Source organism: Podarcis liolepis (assembly GCF_965112155.1).
Source record: "Podarcis liolepis genome assembly, chromosome: 15".
Lineage (NCBI taxonomy): Eukaryota > Metazoa > Chordata > Lepidosauria > Squamata > Lacertidae > Podarcis > Podarcis liolepis.
This window is the reverse complement of record NC_139566.1, coordinates 20,679,350-20,704,515: the sequence shown is the minus strand read 5'-3', so window position 1 is coordinate 20,704,515 and position 25,166 is coordinate 20,679,350. Positions and strand designations below refer to the sequence as shown.

Genomic DNA, 25,166 nt, shown 5'->3' with positions numbered 1-25,166 from the left:
GAGGGGGTTGTGGCCCAGAACACGGCCTTTTCTGTGTTGGCTCCAAAGCAGTGGAACTCCCTCCCCAAAGGTGCGTCTGGCACCTTCATTGTCCAGCTTTTGGTAAATGCTGAAGATGCACCTCTTTACCCCGTCTTTTGACAGGTCTGGCATTGTTATATTATTACATCTGACCCTCCAAGTGTCCCTGTTTTCCAGAGACATTCCTGATTTAGAGAAGCCATCCCGGTTTCTGATTTGATCCCAAAATGTCCTGCTTTTCCTTAGGATGTCTCTATTTTCATTGGAGAAATGTTGGAGGGTATAAAGTTATCTGACCCCAGAGCCATCTGAAGGCAATTCTGTATTGGGAGGTTTTTTAAAATGTTTTATTATTACGTTTTTATATATATTGGAAGCCACCCAGAGTGGCTGGGGCAACCCAGTAAAATATGTGGGGTATAAATAGTAAAATAATCATTATGGAACGGGACATCCCTATTTTCATTGGAGACGTGTTGGAGGGTATGTTACATTCATTGTTCTTGTTTCTGTTTATATCCTACATATGCTGGAATAAAATAAATAAGTACATATTCTGGCTAAGTAATAAGCACTCCTGGAGGCTGTGAAGCAGCACCAACAAGCGGTGTGGCCTAAGGATAGGGGGTGTGGTCTGAGAAAGTTCCAGAGGCTAAGCAGAGAAGTCTGGGGCTCCACAACTATCATTGAAATCAGGCTTCCTTCCGTGGTGCAAACTCGGCCCTCCAGATGTTTTTGGCTTACAACTCCCATGATCCCTAGCTAGCGGGACCAGTTATCAGGGATGATGGGAATTGTAGGCCAAAAACATCTGGAGGGTCGAGTTTGAGGAAGCCTGATATAAATTAAGTATTTAAATGTATTTATTGATTGATTAAAAATTAATATCATTAAAGTAACTAAATAAAACTATCACTACTGAAAAATACAGAAATTAGTATGAAATTGGTATTAAATTAGTATTAAATTAGTATTAACTTTAGTATTAAAAATACTGAAAAATACTGCAAATGAATGACTAGATAAGTAACTTTCCCTAGGATTATGAAGAATGCATCTGCAGGTCTCTCAGAAAAAGATAACGCTAATCTTGTAAGCGTTGCTTTAAAGCCAAATAAAACCTTTAAGAAACAGTAAGCTGCCTTCTTCTCTAATACACAATGTTCCGGACTGGTGCAACGAAGCACAGACGAAAATATATATATATATATTTGGGGTCACCCTGCTCGCTTTCTGGTTTAAAAAACTGAAAGAGCCAATGAGAAAGTGCTTCTGTAATTGGATTTGTTCAAGACCTCCGAGGCTTAGGAATTAATTTAAAAAGAGACGGGATACATTTTAAGAACTTGGGCGGGCGGCGGGACACAAAGGAAAATGATGGCGCCGGAACGTGTAAGGTAAGACGGTGCCAACTTTCCCCCTCTCACTGTTGCAGCCATATTATACTCCGTGCTCAGTATCACATCGTGGTTTCATTGCCTTGTTGCCAGGCGGACCTCCCATGCAGAGGACATTGGTCCATTAGAGCAGGTGGGGCAGTGCCCCACCAACTGCAATATACCCTCAGCAAGCCCCCGCCCCCTTGCCTATCTTCTTATAACCAGCCCAGGGGGTGCCACTGTTGGTCAGCTTCCTCCTCCATAGTCTTAGTGTCATGTTTATAGATCTCACCAGTGAGGAAGCAAGGGACAAAACTGGAATTGGCTCCACCTGCCATTGTCTCTGGCTCCACCTACTGCTGGCCTCCTGCCTTACACCCTCCCTGTCCCAGTGGACAGCAGCAGCCACCACTGATCTTCATATTCCCATTCCCTGACTACAGATCCTACTGCAGTCAAAACCGCACCATCCACAGCTTCCTCCCCCTTGGAGCTGTCAGGTTTGACCTCCTCCTCGGTCTCAGGTTTTACACCCTTGTGAGAGCTGGACCATAAAGAAGGCTGATCGCCGAAGAATTGATGCTTTTGAATTATGGTGCTGGAGGAGACTCTTGAGAGTCCCATGGACTGCAAGAAGATCAAACCTATCCATTCTGAAGGAAATCAGCCCTGAGCGCTCACTGGAAGGACAGATCGTGAAGCTGCGGCTCCAATACTTTGGCCACCTCATGAGAAGAGACAACTCCCTGGAAAAGACCCTGATGTTGGGAAAGATGGAGTGCACAAGGAGAAGGGAACGACAGATGACGAGATGGTTGGATAGTGTTCGCGAAGCTACCAGCATGAGTTTGACCAAACTGCAGGAGGCAGTGGAAGACAGGAGTGCCTGGCGTGCTCTGGTCCATGGGGTCACGAAGAGTCGGACACGACTAAATGACTAAATAACAACAACAACAGAACTCAGCAGTGAGGATGGGAACAAAACGAGTTAGCTCTGCCTGTCATTAGCTCTGACTCCCCTTACTGTTGGGCTCCTTGCCTTCCGCCCTACCTAACCTTCAGCTCTCTAGATGTTGCTGCAACTCCTATGACCCTTGACCATCAGCTATGCTAGCTGCGGCTGATGGGAGCTGGAGTCCAACAACACCCAAAGGGTTAAAGGTTCTGTAGGGGTCAGGAGTCGACCTTCTCTGGCTCCTCAGTAGAAGGATGCCTCCTTGGCAGTAGTGGTTGACCTCCTTTGGAGTTTTGTTCTTTGCCCAAAGATGGGTAAAAAGCTGGAGTCCCTCCTCATACCACTCAAGTCACCAGTTTGGGATCTGCTGCGAGTTTGAATCCTGACACCTGTCTTATGCAAACAACGTGGAGAAATGGCGTTTCTCAGCAAAGCAGAAAAAGCACAAAAATGCCTGTTATCTGGGGTGCCAACCTGAATAAAATATTGGGTGGGGGGCAGGTAAGCCCCGCCCCACATAATCAATCACATGACGTGGTGCAAACACAAAATTAGAATGGCAATGCCCATTAACATTGGAAGGCCACGGCCTCCTCTAATATTTTATTAGAGGGATGAATGGACCTTGGCCACTGGGAGTTGGCTCCTGTGCTTGTTATGGAGTTATCCAGCCAAGAATTCCAGCACCTCAAATGAGTTCTGATTGTTGGCTTACAGGGCAATCCAAAGGCAAGGTCCACCAGGATGAGCATGGAGGAGGTGGGTCTCAGGTGGTCTTAACTGAGCCAGGGCTACGCCAGCATAACTCCCTCATCCTCAAAGGGAGTTTCATCATCAAAGAAGATTCCACCTAAACATTAGGAAGAACTTCCTGACAGTAAGAGCTGTTCGACAGTGGAATTTGCTGCCAAGGAGTGTGGTGGAGTCTCCTTCTTTGGAGGTCTTTAAGCAGAGGCTTGACAACCATATGTCAGGAGTGCTCTGATGGTGTTTCCTGCTTGGCAGGGGGTTGGACTCGATGGCCCTTGTGGTCTCTTCCAACTCTATGATTCTATGATTCTACCCCGATGTAGCTCCCTCAACCCAGCATTTCCTTGGTTAGTTTCTCCGTATTCTTAAGTAAATATTAAATACCTTGCCCAGCCAGTACTAGGCTGGCTCAGTCAGGGCTTAGCTGGCAAAAGTTAAGCTGGTGTAAGTCTCCCCCCCCCCCAAAAAAATGGGTGTTCCAGGGGCATGGCTGGATGGGGACAGGGGAGGAGAGATGTACACCTCTTTCAATCCTCTTTCAGCTGAACCACGTGGCCTGGCAAACCCAGCAGAACGTACACTGACAAAAAAGGGTGATATAAGTCAAACTCTGGTTTAAAGATTTGTTTTCTCTCTGCCAGGCTCGGGTTGGCTCAGCCAGAAGCAGCCCCGCTCCTGAACGGAGATTGGAACAGAGGTATATTACAGCACCTTACCTGAAGCCACTGAAGCAAGTGACACCAGCTTCCTATAGCTAGGATCGCTCTGTTCGCTTCTTAACAATTTGTTCCAGTAACTTACATTCCATCCACCACACCCACGAAACCACAGATGAAAATGGGGACTCGTAAAAACCCCTATGCTAATTTCAAGAGTCACTGCTTCGGAGTATCCCCCTGCCTCCAATTATATATATATGGCTGAAAGCTCCACTCCAAATGCTTTATTCTTTTACTCTTCAGCAGTTCATTTGAAAAGCCAGGGGGAAACTGCTCTTAAGGTTGAAATATACAAAATCAAAATGGCGTTTCCGTGTGCTGCTCTGGTTCGCCAGAAGCGGCTTAGGCATGCTGGCCACATGACCCGGAAGCTGTACGCCAGCTCCCTTGGCCAATAAAGCGAGATGAGCGCCGCAACCCCAGAGTCGGCCACGACTAGACCTAACGGTCAGGGTCCCTTTACCTTTAAAGGAGCCTTGCAGAGTCATGGGATGGTGGGCCACACATGTGTGTTCATGCATGTGCAGGGCTGGAGGCTTTCATGCCGAGGGGTCAGCTTGTGCCCTCCAGGCTTCTCTGTCTGGTCCTTGGGACTTTGCCCAGGCCACATCCCTCGCAAGCCCTACTTGTCATGCTCATTGATGGTCTTTGCCTCACTGGAAAGTCTTCTTGAACTCTGGCAATGCCTGGATGGAGGTTAGAGAGGGGCATGGGCAGGTGTGTGAAGAACCTCATGTTTGCCCCACCTGCTTTTGCTCCTGGCCCCACCCACCACCGGCAAGTGGCCTCCAGAAGCTTGTACGGAAGGAAATGTGTCCCTCAGGATGGAGACAATTCTCCACCCCTGCCTTAGGACACAGGCAGCTGCCTGGCGATGCCAGGAGCTGTCACCAACCCTAGAAGATGCCTCCTTATCTTCCAAGGTTCTCAAGCTCTCCTTCCAGCCACTCAGAAGAAGGATCTCACATAATGCAACTAATTAGCGCTTCTTGATCTTCAGGGAGAGCTACCCTGCAATTTCCTCCGCAGAGTAACAACAAATAAATGGGAAGATGTGGTTGTGAGTGGCATGTTAGCAGGACTCCAACAAAGGGCTCCAGCAACAAAGAGAGCCCACAGCTAACCCGAGAATCCCTGCTACTGTAGCCTCTGCTAGGCATGAATCACACCGGGGTAGGGTGAGCTGTCCCAGGGACAGATGTTTTCAGATCTGTTTGCCTATGTTTGTGAACCGCCTTCACTGAGTCACAATCCAGGCTAAGCTGGGGGGGGGGGGCTAGGTTGGTGCAGAGCAGGGGGGAGTCAGGAGAGGCTGATCTGTCAACTCTGGCTTCTTTCCACTTCTCAGTTTCTCATTTTCAGTACAGTGGTACCTTGGTACTCAAACTTAATCCATTCCGGAAGTCCATTCCAAAACCAAAGCATTCCAAAACCAAGGCATGCTTTCCCATAGAAAGTAATGCAAAATGGATTAATCCATTCCAGACTTTTAAAAACAACCCCTAAAACAGCAATTCAACATGAATTTTACTATCCAATGAGACCAGTGATCCATAAAATGGAAGCAATAAACAATGTACTGTAGTCACAATCAATCAATCAGTAGCTGAACCGGGTCCCACACAGTCACCAAAACAAAAACAAAAGAGCCGCAAAAACAAAAATGTGAAATAAATAGCAAAGACAGATAGATCTCAGTGTAATACTCAAAACGGAAGTGTGGCACTCAAAACGGAGCATGTTCGGCTTCGGAAAAAAGTTCGCAAACGGGAACACTTACTTTCAGGTTTGCAGTGTTTGGGTTCCAAGTTGTTTGAGAACCAAGGCATTTGAGAACCAAGGTACCACTGTATTACACATTGCTTGTCTGGAGATGTGCATTGCAAAATTTGGAGAAGTATGAATTTAGGAAGGATGGTTGTGTTTCGGTTTGTGTATTGCTTTGGGAACTGAGAATAAGGTATATTTACTGTACCTTTTAATGTGAACCGAATCAAAATTCTCCCCATCTCTACAGGGGAGTTACCCTGGGCTGCATTCACACTGGAATTTCTTCTATTTCCCTTCCCTGTTAATTTCTTCATATCTGAGCTTTCACACAATGTAATATTATTCCTTCTTCCTGAAACGTAGTGGAATATAGCAGCTCTCATAGGGGTCCAAAAGGACATGATCAAACTTCAGGTTATATGTCAGCACTGGTCATTTTTGCAGATTGAGTTCCCATCTGCATTACACACACAAAACAGTATTATAGTACTTTAAACAGTGATTGCTTCCCCACAAGAACTCTGAGAACAGGATATTGAAAATGTCAACATATTGTACTTGCAGGGATTGGCAAGTGGATAGCTGATGGTTAAAAATTTCAGGGCTTTTTTTCCTAAAAAAAAAAATGTTTAGGGGTATTTTGACTCAAGTAAATCACCATTTTATAGTTCAAATCGGGGAAAATAAATACAGTAAATAGACAAAAGTACAAAGATTCACAAAATGCTTAGGGGTATGCATGCCCCTATGTACCCCCAGAAAAAAGCACTGTTAAGGATAAATAGTTGAAAACAACAAAAAACTATTATAATATAAGGCTAATTGTAAGGAATGTAAATAACTGGGAAAACAATGCAGCAACAAGAGGAAACTATGGACGTGTTGAGAGCGGAGTGCAGCCAACCAAATTTTGGAAAAATTGTATTAGATTTGCTTTAATTTGTGTTGTTTGTAAAATCAATAAAACCAATTTGGCAGAAAAGGAGGGTGGGGTGGGATATAAATGCAATAAAAAATTACCCCCCAAAAAAGAACTCTGAGAATGGTTAAGAGTAGTGAGAGCTGTTAGGAAACCTCTATTCCCCTCCCAGAGCTACAATTTCCAGAGTTCCCTGAGAAGAGGGATTGTTGGTTAAATCACTCTGCGAATTATTGCTCTGGGAGGGGAATAGAGGCCACCTAAAAACTCTCATCACCCTTAACAAACTAAACTTCCCGTGCTTCTTTGGGGGAAGCCCTGACTATTTAAAGTGGCAGAATGCAACTTAAATGCATAGTGCAGGTGGGTCGCAGGAAAACCTTCAATTTCCCCTGATATCAAATTGGCAGAATAAAAAAAGGCAAAGTCCAAGAAATAGACCGAGAGAACGTGATGGGGGGAAAGGGGGGGAGAGTATAAATAGACAAGCATCTTGAGGGGAATATGTAAGTTAAACCCACCCACAGCACAGTTTACCACTTCAATCTGACAACGAATACAGAAGGAGGGAGAGACATGGGCAACCCATTATCTCCTCCTCTAATCCGGCACGTCTGACACCCCATAATTACAGACAGATTAAAATATGCAATTTATCTCACAGGCGGCTTTGCAATAGAGCAAAAATTAACAGCGAGGAAAAACTTCACAATAGCTGAGAGCGCAATAAGTTGCATCTAAATCAGGAGTCGCCAGCAGGCGAAGCTTCACCTGGAAATCTCAGAACAGATTGCAGGAGTTTCTGGGGAGGGATGAGCATTTAGAAGAGGAGAGCGGAGACTTATTCTGCCTGAGGGCTGCATTCCCTTTGGGTCAATCTCGTGGGGGCCACTTGCCATCAGTGGGCAGGGCCAGAAGAAAAAGTGGGTGGAGCACTGAATGCAAATTTCGACTTTGTACACTTGGCTAATTCCTGCAAGGGCTCACATGCCCCTCTCCATCTTCTGTTCAGGCAGAAGCACTAACAGAGGTGAAAAGCACAATCCCAGGCAGACAAACAAGCTCAAGGAGAATGTGAACCTGGATCGGTGAGAGATGTCACCTGGAGAAAGGTGTGGCTTGGGAGGCTCCTTAGGGCCAGAGAAGCCCTCCCCCTTTTGGCTCTGCCACCTCACTGCCTGATGCTGCTTATCAGTTGTTGTTGCGTGTTCTCACAATTCCTGCGCCCTGCCTAGTTCTGTCGTGAAAACGAACAGTTCATTACCGATAAAAGAGAACATTTAAGAGGCAGAGCGATGGGTCCACAGAGCCGGTCACCTACCTGCCTGCTTGCAGAACCCCTGAGATGCTGAAGAGGCCGAAGTCAGTGATCACCACTTTCCCGTTGTCATAGAAAACGTTTTTAGACTTGAGGTCCTTGTGGAGGATGCCTTTGGCATGGAGATAGCCCATTCCCTGCAAAAGAAGCCAAGAAAGAGAAAAGGCATTGAAAGGGTGTCGTGGGAAAAGACAGGGCAGAGTTGAAATGAATTGAGTGACAGCAGCAGGAGGAGAAGTGGAAAGCCCTCTACAGATCAGAGTTCTGTCAAGAGCAATCTGAACCTCTCTCTCACGCCAGCTTGAGTTGACTGTATTTTATTTTTCCTCTTTATTAACTTTTGGCCACATTCACACCATACATGTAAAGTTTTGTGATACGACTTTAAACAGTAATGGCTTCCTCTCCCAAAGGATGCTGGGAACTGTGGTTTGTTAAGGAGGCTGAGAGCTGTTAGGCGATTCCTGATTCCCCTCTCAGAACTATAATTCCCAGAGTGGTTTCACGAGCAAACCCTCTTCCCAGGGAACTATGGAATTGGCTGCTCTGCAATGGGACTAGATGCCTCCTAGCAACTCTCAGTACCTGTTGCAGACTATCATCTCCCTGAATTCTTTGGGGGAAGCTATGTTGGTTTAAAATGGTATTGTAGTGCTTTAAACGTATGGTGTGAAAGTGGCCTTTGTTACACAGCTTCATGGAAGATAAGGTTACCCAGTGGTGGCAGGCACTCTCTGGCTCTAGGAGGGCGGAAGGCATGGAGCCCAACAGTAGGTGGCGCCAGAGCTAATGACAGGCAGAGCCAACTCGTTCTGGTTTTGTCTCCATCCATCCTCCCTTACACTAACTTGCTCTTTTGCATAAGGGGAGAGCTATCTGTGGCAGGGATTCCACTGTTGCTGTTTTACCAAGAGGTAGCAAATAATATGGTAAAATTAAGCAACCAATAGTGTAACAAACACAAGAAAAAGCAGGATATCCTTTTACAAGGCAATTTGCGAACACCCTTACAAGCACCTCTCATATTTTTATGGCAATGGAAACCTCATGTTTTACGATGCACCCAATAAAATGTTCAGTTCAGCATTTTTCCTGAGTTTTATGACACCCACACATAGCAAATGAGGCCCATTTTTCAGTACCCTGATCATCAATATCTCTCCATTCCCTCACCCTCTTACTTAATTTTATCATTCGGACACTGTCCCTATTTTCATAATCTGGCCCAGGCTTTATCCCTGCACTTAAGGCATAATTGCCTTCCGGGATGCTGTCAGAAAGTGTTTTACCATCTCCACGTCTTCTAACAGAACATCTTCTTTTACATACTCCAGTAGGACAATTAATGGATTTCCTGGTAGCATATATCCTGCCATATACTCTATTTCTCTGTGTCCTGTGGCCCAGAAGGGTCTTATTTTGTGACATGATCAAAATGCAGGTCGTATATCAGCTCCTTTTGCTTTTGCTGGAACAAACTAAAGGCCCATTTGCAATATACACATTTAGCAGGATCATACCACTTCAAACAGTCATGGCTTCCCCCAAGGAATCCTGGGAACTGTTAAAGGTGCTGAGAGTTGTTAGGTGGCCTCTATTTCTCCCACAGTACTACAGTTCACAGAGTTCCTGGGAGGAGCGACTGGTGGTTAAACCACTCTTCGAATTGTAGCTCTGGGAGGGAGAATAGGGGGCCCCCCTGCAATGCTCATCACCCGTAACAAACTACAATTCCCATGATTCTTGGGAGGAAACCATTACTGTTTAAAGGGGTACGATAGTGCTTTAAATGCATAGTGAAGATGGGGCCTAACATAGTGACCCCTTTGGGATATATTCATCAACAGTGGTCGAAAGGAGGAGTGAGTCAGATCAGAGCCGTCTTTCCCATAGGGTTTAGTGGTGTGTTGCGCCAGGGCTCCGGCCTCTCAGGGGCGCCCCAGCGGGTGGGGGAGCTACGCGGCTTCGCCGGAGGCCTCCCCTTTACCTGCACACCCGCCAGCTGCGCCCCATCAACCATATAGCTGGCAGGCCTGCAGCTTGCCTCCCAAGCCTCTGCGGGAGGAGAGTGATCCCTGCAGAGGCTTAGGATGCAAGCTGCACCCCATCAGCCATACGGCTGGCAGGCCTGCAGCTTCTTTCCCAAGCCTCCACGGGGATTTCTCTCCCGCAGCGGCCTGGCTGAGAGTTGCCGGGGGGGGGGGGCATGGTTGGCGCAGCTTCGCCCCCCCCCCCACTATCCGTGGTAATTAGGGGGCGCTGGGCGGATATTTGCACCCCGGCGCTGCATCTGCTAAAGACAGCCCTGAGTCAGATTCCCACCAAATGCATCCTTCATGGTTTGACTGGATTCTGCACTCCTTCGTGTTTCTCCATAATACTGGGACATGCCAACTCTTACACTTCTTGACCTTTTGGATTTCTTTGAAAAGAAGACACCCCTCCTCTTGCCTTCTCTAAGGGGGTATTCCTACCCACCCACCACATAATTCCTCGGATGCACTTGAAAGCATAGAGGATGATGGCTATGCCTCCGCAGTCGGAGGCAGCAATGCTTCTGAATACCAGTTCCTGGAAACCACAGGAGGGGAGAGGGCTCTTGTCCTTGGGTCACGTTTGAGAGTTTCCCACAGGCTTCTAGCTGGCCATTGTGAGAACAGGATGCAGGATTAGAAGGGCCATTGGCCTGATCCAGCAGGCTCTTCTTATGTTCTTATGCTAGACTGCACTAAAACTCGCTTTTAAATATGTATTTGTAAAGGTATTTCCCCCTAAAACACACATTTCGAAACTTCTTTAAATACTAGGGGCTGCCGCCAAGCATCGTTCCATCACCCTTGACCAGCCCCCTCCCTTTACACCTCACTACACCTAGGCTGTCCCATCACAGCTCACGTCAAGCTCCTCCCTCTCCACTCCCTTTAAAAAGCCACTTCATAGAATGGCCTGGTAAACTGTTATGTGAATCGCCTCGCCACTCTAGCTCTCTTTCCTGTCTGCCGTACCTCCTGCTGCAATTGCCATGGCCAGCAATGAGCAGCCAGGTGAACTGTAGAGCGTGACGACACCTTGCCTTTCTATGTATATAGGAAGAAATGCATATATGTAAGCCAAGCGCTGTGACGTTCAGGGTAGCACAAAACAAAATAAAAATCTGACACTCTCCTCCAAACCATGCATCAGTCCAGGAATTTCATGATGGTTTGGTGTGTATTGACATCCGTAAAAGGTTCGATTCCTCAAGAATCCCTCCCCCATGCACACCCTCCCCACGTACACCCTTTGAAGCCCATCTGTGCAGCTTTGAACTATGAGATCACTGAACACTTGCAGTACCTCTCAGCCCTCTGATCCACCAACTGGTTAAAGAAGAACAAGGATAAAACACTAGCAGCTTGCTGCAAAAGTGCTCGCCTTGCTGGGGAGATCAAGGCAAAGCGAATTGTAACTGTAGGGATTTCTTTGAGTTTGATGAGCTGAGACCTCATCATTCAAGAAAAGAATAGAAAAAGCACCCACTGCCCAGATGCAAACAGCTTTCACTGCTCACCCACCCCCCTGTTATTCCCTGACACCCTCCCACAACTTGCTTACAGGCCTGGCGCTAATGGTCTAGAAGCGAGAAAGGTGTAGGAGGCAGGGCAAGCTGTCGTTCACCTTGCTGTCTCCACAAAGCGCTGGTCTCCGCGCTCATTAAAACCGCCGCAGTCAGCCAGCCTTCGCTGGAGAAGGAATCTATCTGCCTGGGCGCTGATGTTATTTATGTTTTTGGTTTGACCTACAGGATTTGTATCACTCGCTCAGCTTTTCCATCAAAAAAGCTACAAGGTGCCTTGCTTCAACATGAAAAAGAGTAATTGGTGGCAGGTATCCATCTCCCTGCTGTAGGAACATCTAGGCTTCCTTAGTGCAAAGGATGCACAAATCTGTCAGGTTCAGTTTGTCTCAGTCTTTTCCTGCCCAACCAGTTTTCAGTCCAATTTCATTTTCCAGCACAATCAGTTGCCCAACTTTTAGCTCCTTATATTTCCACATCCGTTGTGGTTTTTTTAAGTCCTTATGGAAATTCATCAACCTTTGCATTGTTCCTCACAGTATACACCTTTGGGCAAGCAATTTCCTCTATGGTATTTGTGCATGTTGCTTTTCACTGACATTTGCATGTGTTCCACTACTGTATACCTTGGGTCAGACCCCACCTGGGGTACTGTGTGCAGTTCTGGACACCATAGTTTAAGAAGGATATTGACAAGGCGGAACGTGTTGAGGGAGTTGGGTATGTTTAGCCAACAGGAGATGAGAAGACAGAGGTGATGCAGTAGCCACTTTCAAATATCTCAGCAGCTCTCACATGGAAGATGGAGCAAGCTTGTTTTCCGCTGCTCCAGAGGGTAGCACCAGAACCAATGGATTCAGATGACAAGAAAGGAGATTCCCACCAAACATTAGGAACAACTTTCCAAGGGTAAGAGCTGTTTGACAGCAGAAAGGACTACCTCAGAAGGTGGCGGACTCTCTCTCTCTCCAACAGAGGTTGGATGGCTGTATGCCAGGGATTCTTCAGCTGGGATCTCTGCATTACAGTGGGTCAGACTAGAGATGGCAGTCCTACAATTCTATGATTCTATGCCATTATGTATACCTGTGTTGGTTTGAAAACTCCATTGTGGAACCCAGAGATGTGAGAATTTCAAAGGACAGCCATGTCTCTGTTCACTTATTGCTTCGGAAAGTGTGGACTAGGTAGGTTTGCATTAAGATGTTTTCCTTTTTAAAAAAAATGCTGTTTGAGAATTTGCATATTTTTAAAAATATGCTTGAGTCTCTGTCTGGGGACCATAGCTCCTTCCACACCTGACGTGTGCCTTAAGGCCTAGGGTACATTCAGACATGAGGAATATTGTGTCAGTTTTCCTGATTATAATGCTAACGCTTCTATCTCATTTTCTGGTGTTGCTTCCTTACTACAGTACCTGTTGCACTATGAAGCAGTGGCTTTCTTGACCATTATACTGGCATGCTGCTGAATTGCAGGCTCACCAGTGGGCGTGGTGTGGCACAACAACAAACACCACTGGACCTTGCTGCTACTCCCCCACGCTTTCTGCAAATGCCTGCTTCTGTTCCCCTGTGATTCCCCCATGGAAAAGGCAAGAAAGAACTGTATGCTGATCTGCTGTCCCAGATCTTGTCACTTTATTCCCACAATTTTCTAGATAAAGGGGGCTGCAAATGGATTTTTTCCCCTGGAATCAAATAACAAAGAAACTAGCCCTGGTATGTGCAATGTTCCACTTGTTTTCCGGAAGTGGCATTTACATTGCGTGGAGGCTCAACTGCTGTACAAAAATTGACATTTACGAAATGTCAGGGAAATAGAATAAAGTGCCGTGTGAATGGAGCCCTAGTAAGCTAAAGCTTCTCTTCCTTGGAACTCCCTATCCCAGCTTGACCTCCATCTATCTGAGCATGCCATTTTCTTTCAAACAAGAGGCTCCTTCCTGTAGGCAGCCTTGAATTGTCTTCAGGTTTCTCTGCACGCTAGATGGGTAGCTAGCACCCCCTACTGGCTCGCAGGTTTTCTAAAATGCCAACCTGTCCTTATGTCAGGGTGGTTCCACACCTCTGCCCTGTTCCCAGAAAGTTCGCAAGGACCTTTTTAAAGTCAAGACAAATGCAACAGGGGAAAGTAGCTGTGGGTCTTCCACTAAATATTCTGCTCCTGTCAGACTCTCGGCTCCTGTTGAATATACTGGTGTGGCTATCACTATGCACCGGGATAAGGCAGATGTGAGGTTCGCAACCCACAATTGCCTATTAGTGCTAATGGGCGAAAGCATATGGGGGCAGAAGCTGGTCCATTATGTCTGTCCACTAGCAGCCAGTCCACATGTCCCTCCCTGCCTTACTGCTAGCCCAGGGAGTGGTCCTGGTTGTTAGCTTCCTCCTCCGTAGTTGCAGCAGAACATCGCAGGGAGGAGGATGAAGGCAAAACCAGAACAAGTTGGCTCTGGCGCCACCTACTGCTGGGCTCCATGCCTTCCACCCTAACAGGTCCAAGAACCACCAGGAACTACTGTTCATGAGAGATGATGAGAGGGTGCATATTTACACCTACATCCCTCCCTACCTGGCAATCTGGGACCAGGAATAAGTCTAGAAAGCAGTGGGGGAAATGGGATCAGGGGGGTTTCAGATACTGAAGAAGAAGAAGAAGAGTTTGGATTTGATATCCCGCTTTTCACTCCCTTTAAGAAGTCTCAAAGCGGCTAACATTCTCCTTTCCCTTCCTCCCCCACAACAAACACTCTGTGAGGTGAGTGGGGCTGAGAGACTTCAAAGAAGCGTGACTAGCCCAAGGTCACCCAGCAGTTGCATGTGGAGGAGCGGAGACGCAAACCCGGTTCCCCAGATTACGAGGCTACCGCTCTTAACCACTACACCACACTGGGTGTGGGCAGAGGGCAACCGCATGGGTAAAAGAGATTCCCCCCAACTCAGACTGCTTATTGAGTACTTTTAACCCAGTGGTGGGGTGCCTAATGCCTTACCAATGTTGTTGGGCTACAATTCCCATCATCCCTGAGCATTGGCCATCCTTGCAGGGGCTGATGGGAGTTGTAGTCCAACAAAGACCAGGATGGCCACAGGCTCCCACCACTCCTTTAACTGGAGATATCGGGGCTGAAGCTGGGACCTTTTCAAAGCAAAGCATGCACTCTGCCCCCTATTTTGGCTCAGTGGCAAAATCAGCTCTCGGAGTGAGGCACCTCAACAAGCAGAGGGCTGCATCCAACCAAGTTCTGATCCAAGTAGACTCAGTGAAATAAATGAATCCAAGTTAGCCATTGCAGTTAACTGCAACTGATTAATATTGGACACAACCGAGAGCAAGGAAAGATCTGGCATGCTCTCTCTTGTGGCTGGGAAACAGCGGGGGGGGGGGTGCAGCCAGAACTCACCGGAACTTCCAGCACCTCTCAGGTGGGCACCATTGCCATTATAAGAGAACAAGGGAGGCGTTCCTGGTGAGTTCCGGCACCTCTTTTTCTAGACAAATAGCACTGGGCAACAGTATTTTATCATTTAACAGGCATTAACTGCCAGACAGGTACACACACCCCATGTAGCAAAAAATTTAGAGAAGTCTTGGAGCCTTGGCATATACATTGCTTGGGAAAGTTTGACTGAAGAGGGGGAAGAGATAGGGAGAGAAAGAGAGAGAGAGAGATTCTGGCCAAGCTCTATTAAGAAACACGGGCCGCGTTGGCGTAGATAGAAACTTGTATCTGCTCATTAGGCAGCGGATGGGGGGGGGATTAATGAAAGCCAATGAAATGAAAATGGCTTTGGGTTTGAGTTTAATAGGATAGAAATAGCCCTGATAATCCACCTTTCAATGTGACATGGAAGGATGTGGAGGAGGATGAATGAAACCCCAGCATTCCCAAGTGTGGTCGGGGGGGGGGTAAAGTGTCCCAGACTCCATGCGGACTGCACACAGGGCCCCCAACATGGAGTCTGTGAGCTAGGGATGGGAGAGAAATCTGATTAAGTTTGCATTTAACTCTGCATTTAACCAATCCCCGCTTTCCGCAACAATACAAGAACCAAAACACAGTCTTCCAAATTTCACAATGCAGTCCTTCCAACCGAGATGTTCACAAAAATGCATATGCTTGGGGAACGCCAGTGTGGAAATCAAGATGCTTGTGAAAATAACATACAGAAATGTATGGGATATGGGGAAATCGGTTGCAAGCTTGTGTACATTACTCAGAACCACAGACCAAGCTGCAGAAGGGTTTTCACGAGGATTTTAAAACATTGCAAGGTGCTGCAGAAATGTGAAGAGCGGAATTTTAGACAGGGAAATTGTGAAACAGAGAGAACCGAATTTGACATCTCCACCCACCCCTTTAGTTTCAAGGGAATGGTGGGCAAGTTCTGTTACGTCCAATGGAACGCCGTGGAAAACACAACTTAAGCCACTCCAAGGGAAGACACTGGAGCACTCCAAATCATTTGCACATGCACAGAAAATAGTAGATCTAGCTGGAAGGCAACACATGCATTGATCACTGCAATGCATCCATTCATCATTACTGTTATTATTATTATTTAACTGTAAGATTATTGTATATAATCATAAAGGTAAAGGTAAAAGGACCCCTGACCATTAGGTCCAGTCGTGGACAACTTGGGGGTTGCAGTGCTCATCTCACTTTACTGGCTGAGGGAGCCAGCGTACAGCTTCCGGGTCATGTGGCCTGCATGACTAAGCAGCTTCTGGCGAACCAGAGCAGCGCATGGAATCGCCATTTACCTTCCCACCGGAGTGGTACCTATTTATCTACTTGCACTTTGACGTGCTTTTGAACTGCTAGGTTGGCAGGAGCAGGGACCGAGCAATGGGAGCTCACCCTGTCATGGGGATTCGAACCGCCGACCTTCTGATCGGCAAGCCCTGGGCTCTGTGGTTGAGACCACAACACCACCCGTGTCCCTTGTATATAATCATAGACATTTGTATAATCTTAAGAAGAGCTTTCTGACAGTAAGACCTCGGAATGTGGTGGCCTCTCCTTCCTCAGAGATTTTTAAGAGCAGAGGTTGGATGGCCACCTGTGGGGGATGCTTTACCTGAGCTTCCTGCATTGCAGGGGGTTAGACTGGATGACCCTTCTAACTCTGCAAATCTGTGATTATGTAATCTTAGGAGGGGTGTGGCTTGTGAGGAAGACAAGGCATGGCTGTGACTATCATGATAGGACCTTGAATCTGAAACTCCGCTACTGCTCCTTTCATCTCAGAAACGTCATAAAGCGATTCCCACTGACTACTCCCAGGCTCCTTCAGCCTATTTCAGGATTCACCCAGACACAGATCAAGTAAAATAGGGCTTCACCCCACACCACATAGCACCAGATGTCTGCATGGCTTGACTACTTTGCTTCCTGCTATGAATGTGTGTGTAGAAGTTGGCTGGGTGGGAAAGATATCTGCTTTCCCTCTGAACCATTTGCATCACATCCGTCAAAGCATCCACGCCAAGAGTGGGTCCCAGGCACCAGGCACCTGTCTGAAGAGTGTGAATGATGTGTGTCCCCTGAGTTTTTATTCCCCATTGCTCATACCTTGACGATCTCTTGAGCAATCTGCCTTGTTTTGTTGACATCCAGGACGATCTTGGCATCTCTCACCACCGAGTAGAGCGTCCGTCCTTTGCACAAGCTGGAAAGGAAGATGGGGAAATCGGGATTAACGGCGGGAATGGGAAACCAAACCCACGGAAATTGCTGTAAGATCGGGACATAGAGGAAACGCCAAAGCACTTAAACGGATAGAAGGATTGCAATTTCTCATCCAGGTAATCAAAATGGTTTGGGACTTGTACACCCCAGGATGCAGTGAGAAGGACATGAATCCAGTTTGGGATGTCTGGACCCTAACTTTATGCTTTTCTTAGCTCCTTGTGGATGACAAGGACATCAATGGCTGCTAGGCACAGTGGCTGTCTTCTGCTTCCTCTATCAGAGACAGCATGCCTCTGAATGCCTGTCGCTGGGAATCATAAGTGGAGAGATGTTTCGCACTCGGATCCCACTTGCAGGCTCCTCATTGGGGCATCTGGTTGGCCACTGTGAGAAAAGGACACTGAACCAGATGGACATTGATACCACAAGACGCTTCCTTCATTCTTTGTAAAAAAGAAAAAGGAAAATTGCAAGGACTGGGCTCCGGGAGGAATTCTCATCACAGAGCTACAATTCCCAGTGTGTTCCTCATCCCGGGGTGACTGTAGCTCTGGGAGGGGAAATAGGGATCTCCTTAACAAGTCTCAGCACCCTAAATGAACTACAGCCCCCAGAATCCTTTGGGAGAGAGCCACGACTGTTTAAAGTGGTACCACAGTGCTTTAAAGGTATGGTATGAACGTGGCCTGGAACGAGACTTCTTGCTGAAGGAAGGAAAGTGTCCTCCGTACGCCAGACACGAACCGCCAAACTTCCCCCTTTTCCCGTACCTGTTGCCGAGAAATCTATTTATGGAGTCTTAATTACCAAATGCAGCTGTCGGAGAGTGGGGGGTGGGGAGGGAAAGGAGGGGACACTGAAACCAATTAAAGCCTGTATTGACATTTGAATCATGTAATGGAGCCTGTGGGCGGATTCTGCCGCAACCTTCTCCCCACCAGAGAGGCTGCCTCCCCACTCCAGGCAATCCTGCCCACCTACACACATTGCAGGCGAAGCGAGAGAGGGCAAAGGCAATACCTGGGCTCAGATAATAAGCCAGTCCCCCCCCCCCCGAAATAAAAGCGGCTCCGAGTGGATCGCAGGTGTTAATTTCATCTGGTTCTCTCGCTAATGACAAGAGCGCCGCAGCTTTTAATTGTTCTTCTTCTCCCGCCCCTGCAGACATCTCGCAGCTTCTGCTCCTGCCTCCCCCTCCTCGCGACACCGGAGGCAGGACCTGCCGCTCTTCAGAAGCCCGTAGGAGGACGGTGTGCAGGGGGGGGGAGGCCGAGGCTCAGTGGCAGAACATCTGCCTCGCATGCAGAAGTCCCGGGATAAATCCCAGTGGTCCACCACTGAGCCATAGCCCTTCATTATACTGAGTCAGACCACTGGGCCACCTAGCTTAGCATGGTCACCACGACAGACCTTCCAAGTGTCCCTATTTTCCAGGGACAGTCCTGGATTCACAGAAGCCAGTTTCTGGTTTGACCCCAGAAATGTCCCACTTTTTCTTAGGACGTCCCTATTTTCATCGGAGAAATGTTGGAAGGTATGGAGTTATGCAGCCCCTGAGTCCATGAGATTAGTAGATATACAACCTTTAGAGGACACCTGAAGCCAAGGTAGCCCTGTCTAGGGAAGTTCTTTAATGTGTTATAATGTTATTTATATATGTTGGAAGCTGCCCAGAGTGCCTGGGGCAACCCAGTCAGATGGGCAGGGTATAAATAATAAAATTATCACCATCATTATTTTGGAATAGAACATCCCTATTTTCAACAGAGAAATGTTGGAGGGTATGCAATCCCCAGCACCTCCAGTTAGAGACAGGAAGGAGCCCTGCCTGAAACCTCAGGAAGCTGCTGCCAGTCAGTGTAGACAATAATGAGCTAGATGAACCACTGGCCCGACTCAGGTCCCATCTGAATTTAAGCAGTCTCTTGCCACTTTCAACAGCCGCGAGTTCCTTCAAAGAATCTTGGGAAGTGTAGTTTGTTAAGGGCACTGAGAGTTGTCTGGAGGTTCCATTCGCCACGCAGAGCTACAATTTTCAGAGCACAGGCAATGATCAAGCTACATGTATCCAATTGACAAGTGACCGTGCACACAAGCATGGCACTGAACCCAGAAGTGACCCTAAAACATCACTAAAAGGGCAGAACAGGGAAGGACGCTTTATGTGGGCCCCGTCAACATGCACAGGGGTCCAGAAAACCCCTGCACAAAATGAGGATTGCCTGTTATCTAATAATTTCTCCCCAGGGAACGGATTTTTCCCTGGAAGCAAATAACTCAGAAATGAGCCCCAAACATGCGCTATATCTCTCTATATTTCTGGAAGCAGCTTTTGCATCATGTGAAAGCTGAGAAATAACCAGTGCTTTTCTTCTAGAAAGAAAGAAAAAGATGTGTGTACTGCAATCCATTGAGTACCCCCAGGAAAAAAGAACACGGGATATAATGCAGAAATTAGCAGTTCGGGAAATGTCAGGAAACCGCAATAAATGGCAGTGTGAATGCACCCAATATCCAGTTTGGGATCATCTCTGGTTTCCTTTCTGACAAGCAAAACAGGACCCAATAATCCACTGGGTGCATAAGGGAATGCAAAATGTGAATGAGATAGGGCAGAGCTTTCTCCAGGGACACTTTCCCTGTTCATGTTTCCACACCACACTCTAGCACAAGGTCCACTTGGCAAACGAGATCTTTCCTGCCCCGCCCTGCAAGGCCTTCTCTGCATTCCTCATCGTCACGGCCCATCTCACGGGCAATGGGGCAACTGCGAACCCAACTGTGAGGCTGTCCCAGCCCACCCCTCTGAGAGCGTCTGCAAATCAGGTCCACAACGAGGCTTCGGAAGGGCATGCACATCAACTCCAAAGGAAGGCGCAGCGGAAATTAATGAGTCAAGGAATGGAATTAGTCCGTCTGGCCTGGCCTTCCGTGAGGAGGTTCAGATCATTGAGCAGATGGTCTGTAATAAAAAAAAATGGCACCAATGCAAACAGGGAGGAGGAGGGAAACCCTCCACCTGTGTTTTCCTTATGAAACAAGAGGCACCGTTTTCTGAAGTTTCCAGAGGAGTGCTAGCCTTCTATGGGGCGGGGGAATCTTGTGGCACTTGTCAGCATCCGTCCGTCTCAAGAGACAATGGAGTGCACCTCCACTGTATTAGCAGCACTGGAGTGACTTCTCTAGGACACAAACCTGGGCAATGTATCTGTGGGTCCTGGACAGCCCAGATGACAAGACCCCACTCTCAGCCTCGCTGATGTGGTCCAAAGGAAAGCAGAGCAATAAGTTTGGCACTAGCTTGGTTGCAAGAGTTGCTTGAAGGAGGTGCGCAAGGTGCTATCCAACCGTCTGAGGGACGACACTCTGGATTTGGTCCACATCCAAAAGATTCCTGCATTGCAGGGGGTTAGACTAGATGGCCATCGTGGTCCCTTCCAACTCTACAATTCTATGATCCAATCCGGGGATGCCAGCCCCCACCTCCTTAGTCTCAGGGTCACTCTTGTCAATCTCAGCAGGGAAGAGGATGGGGACAAACCTGGAATCGCCTGTCTCTATCTCCACCTACTGTAAAGGCTCACCCCTCCAACTTCTGCTCTACCAGTTCCCTTGGGCACCAACTACCATTGGTGGCAGCAACAGCTCTGCCTGGGAGGGCAGGCACCATCACTGGATTCATTCCTTTCTCTTGCAAGACAGGAGCCTTTTTCTTTCTTTCTTGTTTTACATCGAAGGGTAGAACAGCAAGGCCCGCTCATCCCATCTGAGTAGAAGCCCAAGGTTCAGATGTGTCATTACTTGGCTTGTCCATCGTTGCCTCTTGCGCCACCTGCAGTTGAACCTCCTTCTGCCTTACTCGGCTCACCAACCACTGCTGGATAATCAATACCATTACAGTGTTACCTTGGGTTACATACGCTTCAGGTTACAGACTCTGCTAACCCAGAAATACCGTATTTTTCACCCTATAGGATGCACCGTCCCATAAGGTGCACCTAGTTTTGGGGGGGGGGGAATAAAGGGGGGGGGAAATATTTTTTCCCCAGGCGCGGGGCTGGGGCGAGGGAAGCCTGAGCTTCCCCCAACCCCAGCCCCCAGAACAGGCAACTCTCCGCAAGCGGTGGGAGCCCAGCGCCAGGCTCCCGTGCCTTGCGGAGAGCTGCGCGAAGCCTGGAGAGCAAGAGGGGTCAGTGCGCACCGACCCCTCTCGCTCTCCAGGCTTCAGCGAAAGCCTGCATTCGCCCAATAGGACGCACACACATTTCCCCTTCATTTTTGGAGTGGAAAAAGTGCGTCCTATAGGGCGAAAAATACGGTAGTACCTCGGGTTAAGAACTTTGCTTCAGGATGAGAACAGAAATTGTGCTCCAGCGGCGCGGTGGCAGCAGGAGGCCCCATTAACCAAAGTGGTGCTTCAGGTTAAGAACAGTTTCAGGTTAAGAATGGACCTCCGGAATGAATTAAGTACTTAACCCGAGGCACTAGTGTACTAAAACAATAAAAACTAAAGTTTGTTGGATCTGGAGACAAAGTGAGGCGAGGCGATTGCTGAGTCACTCTCGCAAGTGCTTTCCATCAGCCGATGAGTAACCTGTTGCGAAACTTTGGTGGCAAATCTTGGGAGGTATGGAAACTCCTTGCTGGAGGAGAAGGGGGAGCCTCTCATGCATAACTCCGCTGCCTCTTCTTTTTCTGCTAAGGCACAGCACCTGTTGCTATTGAGCAGAAGCCACCTGCGAGATCTTTTCAAATCCTCTCCGGGTTATTTTCTTACAGTTTCTTTAGCGCTGTAAGAGGCAAAGAAAAGACCTCAAAGGAGGCAAGGATTATAGCAACGCCTCTGCTTTGCCCATCCAGGGGGTGGGGGGAGTGGGGGTGGGAATACGATGTTTTTCCCGAGGTTCCTATTGACCCGGAGCTCCATCGAGACTCATGTTTAAGAGGCGTAGCAAGTAAAAAAAGAAAGAAAAGAAAAGAAACACAGGCTTCTTTTTTGTGAGATGTGCTGCCTGATTTGCTCTTGAAGTAGGCCCTTCATAAATCAGGTCGTTTACCCAGGCACGCTCCGCTTTATAAATGGAAATTTGCATCTGTTAACTGCGAAGCCAGCTCCGGCAACCTGCGCGAACTATGCCATGGCTTAGACAAGCACCGCACACAAGGTTCCCGGCACCATTTAATCTGCCAATTAGAAGCACCTGGGCAGATGCGCTCCTTTGTATACGGGTGATCCTCTACCCGCGAGGAGTGCTAATATGCCAGAGAAGCTTTTTTGCCCCCTGATTCATTGAATGTGGCACTTCTATTTCCTCTCCCGCTCCCATAAAAACCTAAGAAGAGTCCAGCTTCCTCTTCTTATCACAGTGGCCAATGAGATGCCTAAAGGAAGCCGACAAGGAGAACCTGAGCACAACAACACTCCCCCCACTTGTGATTCTGAGCAACTCATATTCAGGGGCATAGGGTTGCCATCTTTCAAAAAGTAAAAAAACCAGGACACCCCAGAAGTTCTTGAGCTTTTTTTAAACAAACCCAAAAGTTCAGAACTTCCCCCAGGACATCAATTTCGCCTTTCAGATCCCAGTAAGAGTAATGTCCAGGAAAATCTGGACCACTGGACAGTTAAGTCCAGCCAAATGCTGGAGTTGTGGCGCTCATTTTGCTTTCAGGCCGAGGGAGCCAGTGTTTGTCGACAGATAATTTCTGTGGCCAGCAGGTCTAAACCACTTCTGGCACAATGGTGATGGAAACTAGAGTGCATGGAAACACCGTTTACCTTCCCGCCACAGTGGTACCTGTTTATCTACTTGCACTGGCGTGCTTTCAAACTGCTAGGTTGGCAGGAGCTGGGACAGAGCAACGGGAGCTTATAACGTCATGGGGATTCGAACCGCCGACCTTCTGATTGGCAAGCCTAAGAGGCTCAGTGATTTAGACCACAGCGCCACCCGTGTCCCAGTATGGCAGCCCTCACATAGTAGCCATGGATAGCCTTCATGAATATATCTAATCCTATTAACAACAACAACAACAACAAAATCCTGACTGCTGGATCCTATCTGGTCCAGTATCCTCTTCTAACAGTGACTACCCCACAAGCAGGACCCAAATACAAGTATCCCCACTTGCGATTCCAGTAACTGATATTCAGGGGAATATACTGCCTCCAGCAGTAGAGGTGCCACAACATCTTGCTGTGCTCCCATGTCAACCTGATCCTTGGCTCCTCTGGACAACTCCTGGTGAAGCCAGGTGTTGAGCCGAGTGCCAGGGGTAGTGGGCATGCAGGGCCGTCTTTACCTGGGGGTGCAAGGGGTGTGGGGCACCCGGGTACCAAATTCTGGGGGGCGGCAAATGTATACCTACTGTATACTGGCCCCTCTTGATTGGCGACAGTGAAAAGCAATGGAGAAAAAGTCCCCACCCCCCTCCTCCATCGCTCTGTTACTCTGTAGCGCCAAATATTCCCAATGAGTCAGCAGACAAAAGCTCAACAACTTTGTGTTTGCCCCTCCCAAAAAAAGCTCACTAAAAGTTCATTTGGGGGCGCTTTAACTAAATTTGGGGGCACTGGACGGATCTTTGCACCCCAGCGGCACATATGTTAAAGATGGCCCTGTGGGCATGGGACAGCAGGTTAGCCTAACTTGGTCATTTACTCGCCTTCGCCTCCAGCCAAAGTTCTGGGCCTGAGCTCTCCAACTCCAGCCCAGTCCACTGCATCGTGAACCACTGGCCTGAGGAAAGTTAAGCTTTCAAAGCAAGCAACATTACTTTTCTAACAGCGTTCCTGCTCTCAGAGGGCTTGGGGTAATATGAATGGCTTTTAAGTATGCATGGAAAAAGCATCTCATTTTAGAGATGTTTATAGCAGTCCTCCGCCACTGTCAACATTCCCCCACCCTCCCAGGGAAACGGGCCATTTCAAAGGCTGGAGGAATTTGCGGTGAGTGTGAAGATTGCTCAGCCAAGCAAGCCCAATCCCAAATTGCTTTGCAGGAAAGGCTCCTCTGTTTATCTGCGTGAGCTAGAGGTGGCAGGGAGAAAAATATGAAGGAAGCTAACAAGTCCATTGCAACCTGCGAAAGAACAAGGGCAGGGGGGGCGGAGTGACGGCCCTCTGGCATTTTCCAATTGGGTGCAAAGGAAGCCGAACGCAGCACTTCTCAAGAGAGCAGGAAGTCAGAGCTCTTTGCTTTCTCTGGCATATGGTAGCTGAGTCTGATTCACGCGAGGAAAGGCTTGCAAAAGTCAAAGGTGGGCTTTTGGAAACAAACAGAGGCCAACTGGCTGCAAATTAGCTACTGAGCAAAGTTCAGAGTGTTGGTGTATAAGGCATAGCCCCATACAAAACTACCTCAGGATGTGATTTGCAAATACAAATCTACACAGCAGTGACTATAAATCCAGAGATTCTCACTCAGGGGTAAGCCAGCATGGGGTGTAATCCTGATGCTGCTGGCCTCCGGCCCCATCCAGGAAGGTCAAGGGTGATGGGAGTTGCAGTCCAGCAACATCGGGGGGGGGGGCTGTGTTGCCCACCTCTATTCCAAATGGATGTACATCTATCCCTTTAAAAAAATGCATTCACATTTTATAAAGTTTCTTCTTGAGCCTAGAGTTGGAGGGGGGGTGAAGCTCTGCACCCTTGTACTGTGGCTTAAGCAAACATCTGTGGACCGTGGGTATTCTAGTAAAGGAAAAGAAGACGAGGCATGACTATCATAGCTAACCCCACCTTGTGTCTGATTTCGAGCTAGAGGCCACAGCAGTGTACTGGCCAAGCACAGCAAGCATCCAGGATAAGCTGGTGGTGGTCAGGACCACGGACAGCTCTCTTCTTGACGCAAAGCAAACTGACCAGCAAACAAGTTGGATGTCAGAATCATAGAATTGTTGCATCTGCAATAGCCTGGAACAAAGGTGCCCAACATGGCGCCCTGCAGATGTTACTGGATTCCAACTCCTACAGCCCCAGCCAGCAAGGTCAATGGGTAGAGACAATGAGAACCGTAGTCCAACAGCATCAGGAGGGCGCCAGGTTGGCTATCCCTGCCCTAAAAGAAGCCTGTGCA

At 47.9% G+C, this 25,166-nt stretch overlaps 1 protein-coding gene across 1 annotated transcript in view; it reads right to left on the bottom strand.

The window, feature by feature from the left end:
* Window positions 1-25,166, bottom strand: part of KSR2 (kinase suppressor of ras 2) — a gene marked incomplete at its 3' end in the record, with an annotated part of 191,153 nt that overhangs the window by 5,009 nt on the left and 160,978 nt on the right. The window contains exons 15-16 of the mRNA XM_083478598.1: window positions 16,969-17,065; window positions 7,835-7,968 (exon numbers count right to left, since the gene is read on the bottom strand). Coding sequence (XP_083334724.1) covers window positions 7,835-7,968; window positions 16,969-17,065 — 231 coding nt within the window. The remainder of the gene's footprint in view (window positions 1-7,834; window positions 7,969-16,968; window positions 17,066-25,166) is intronic.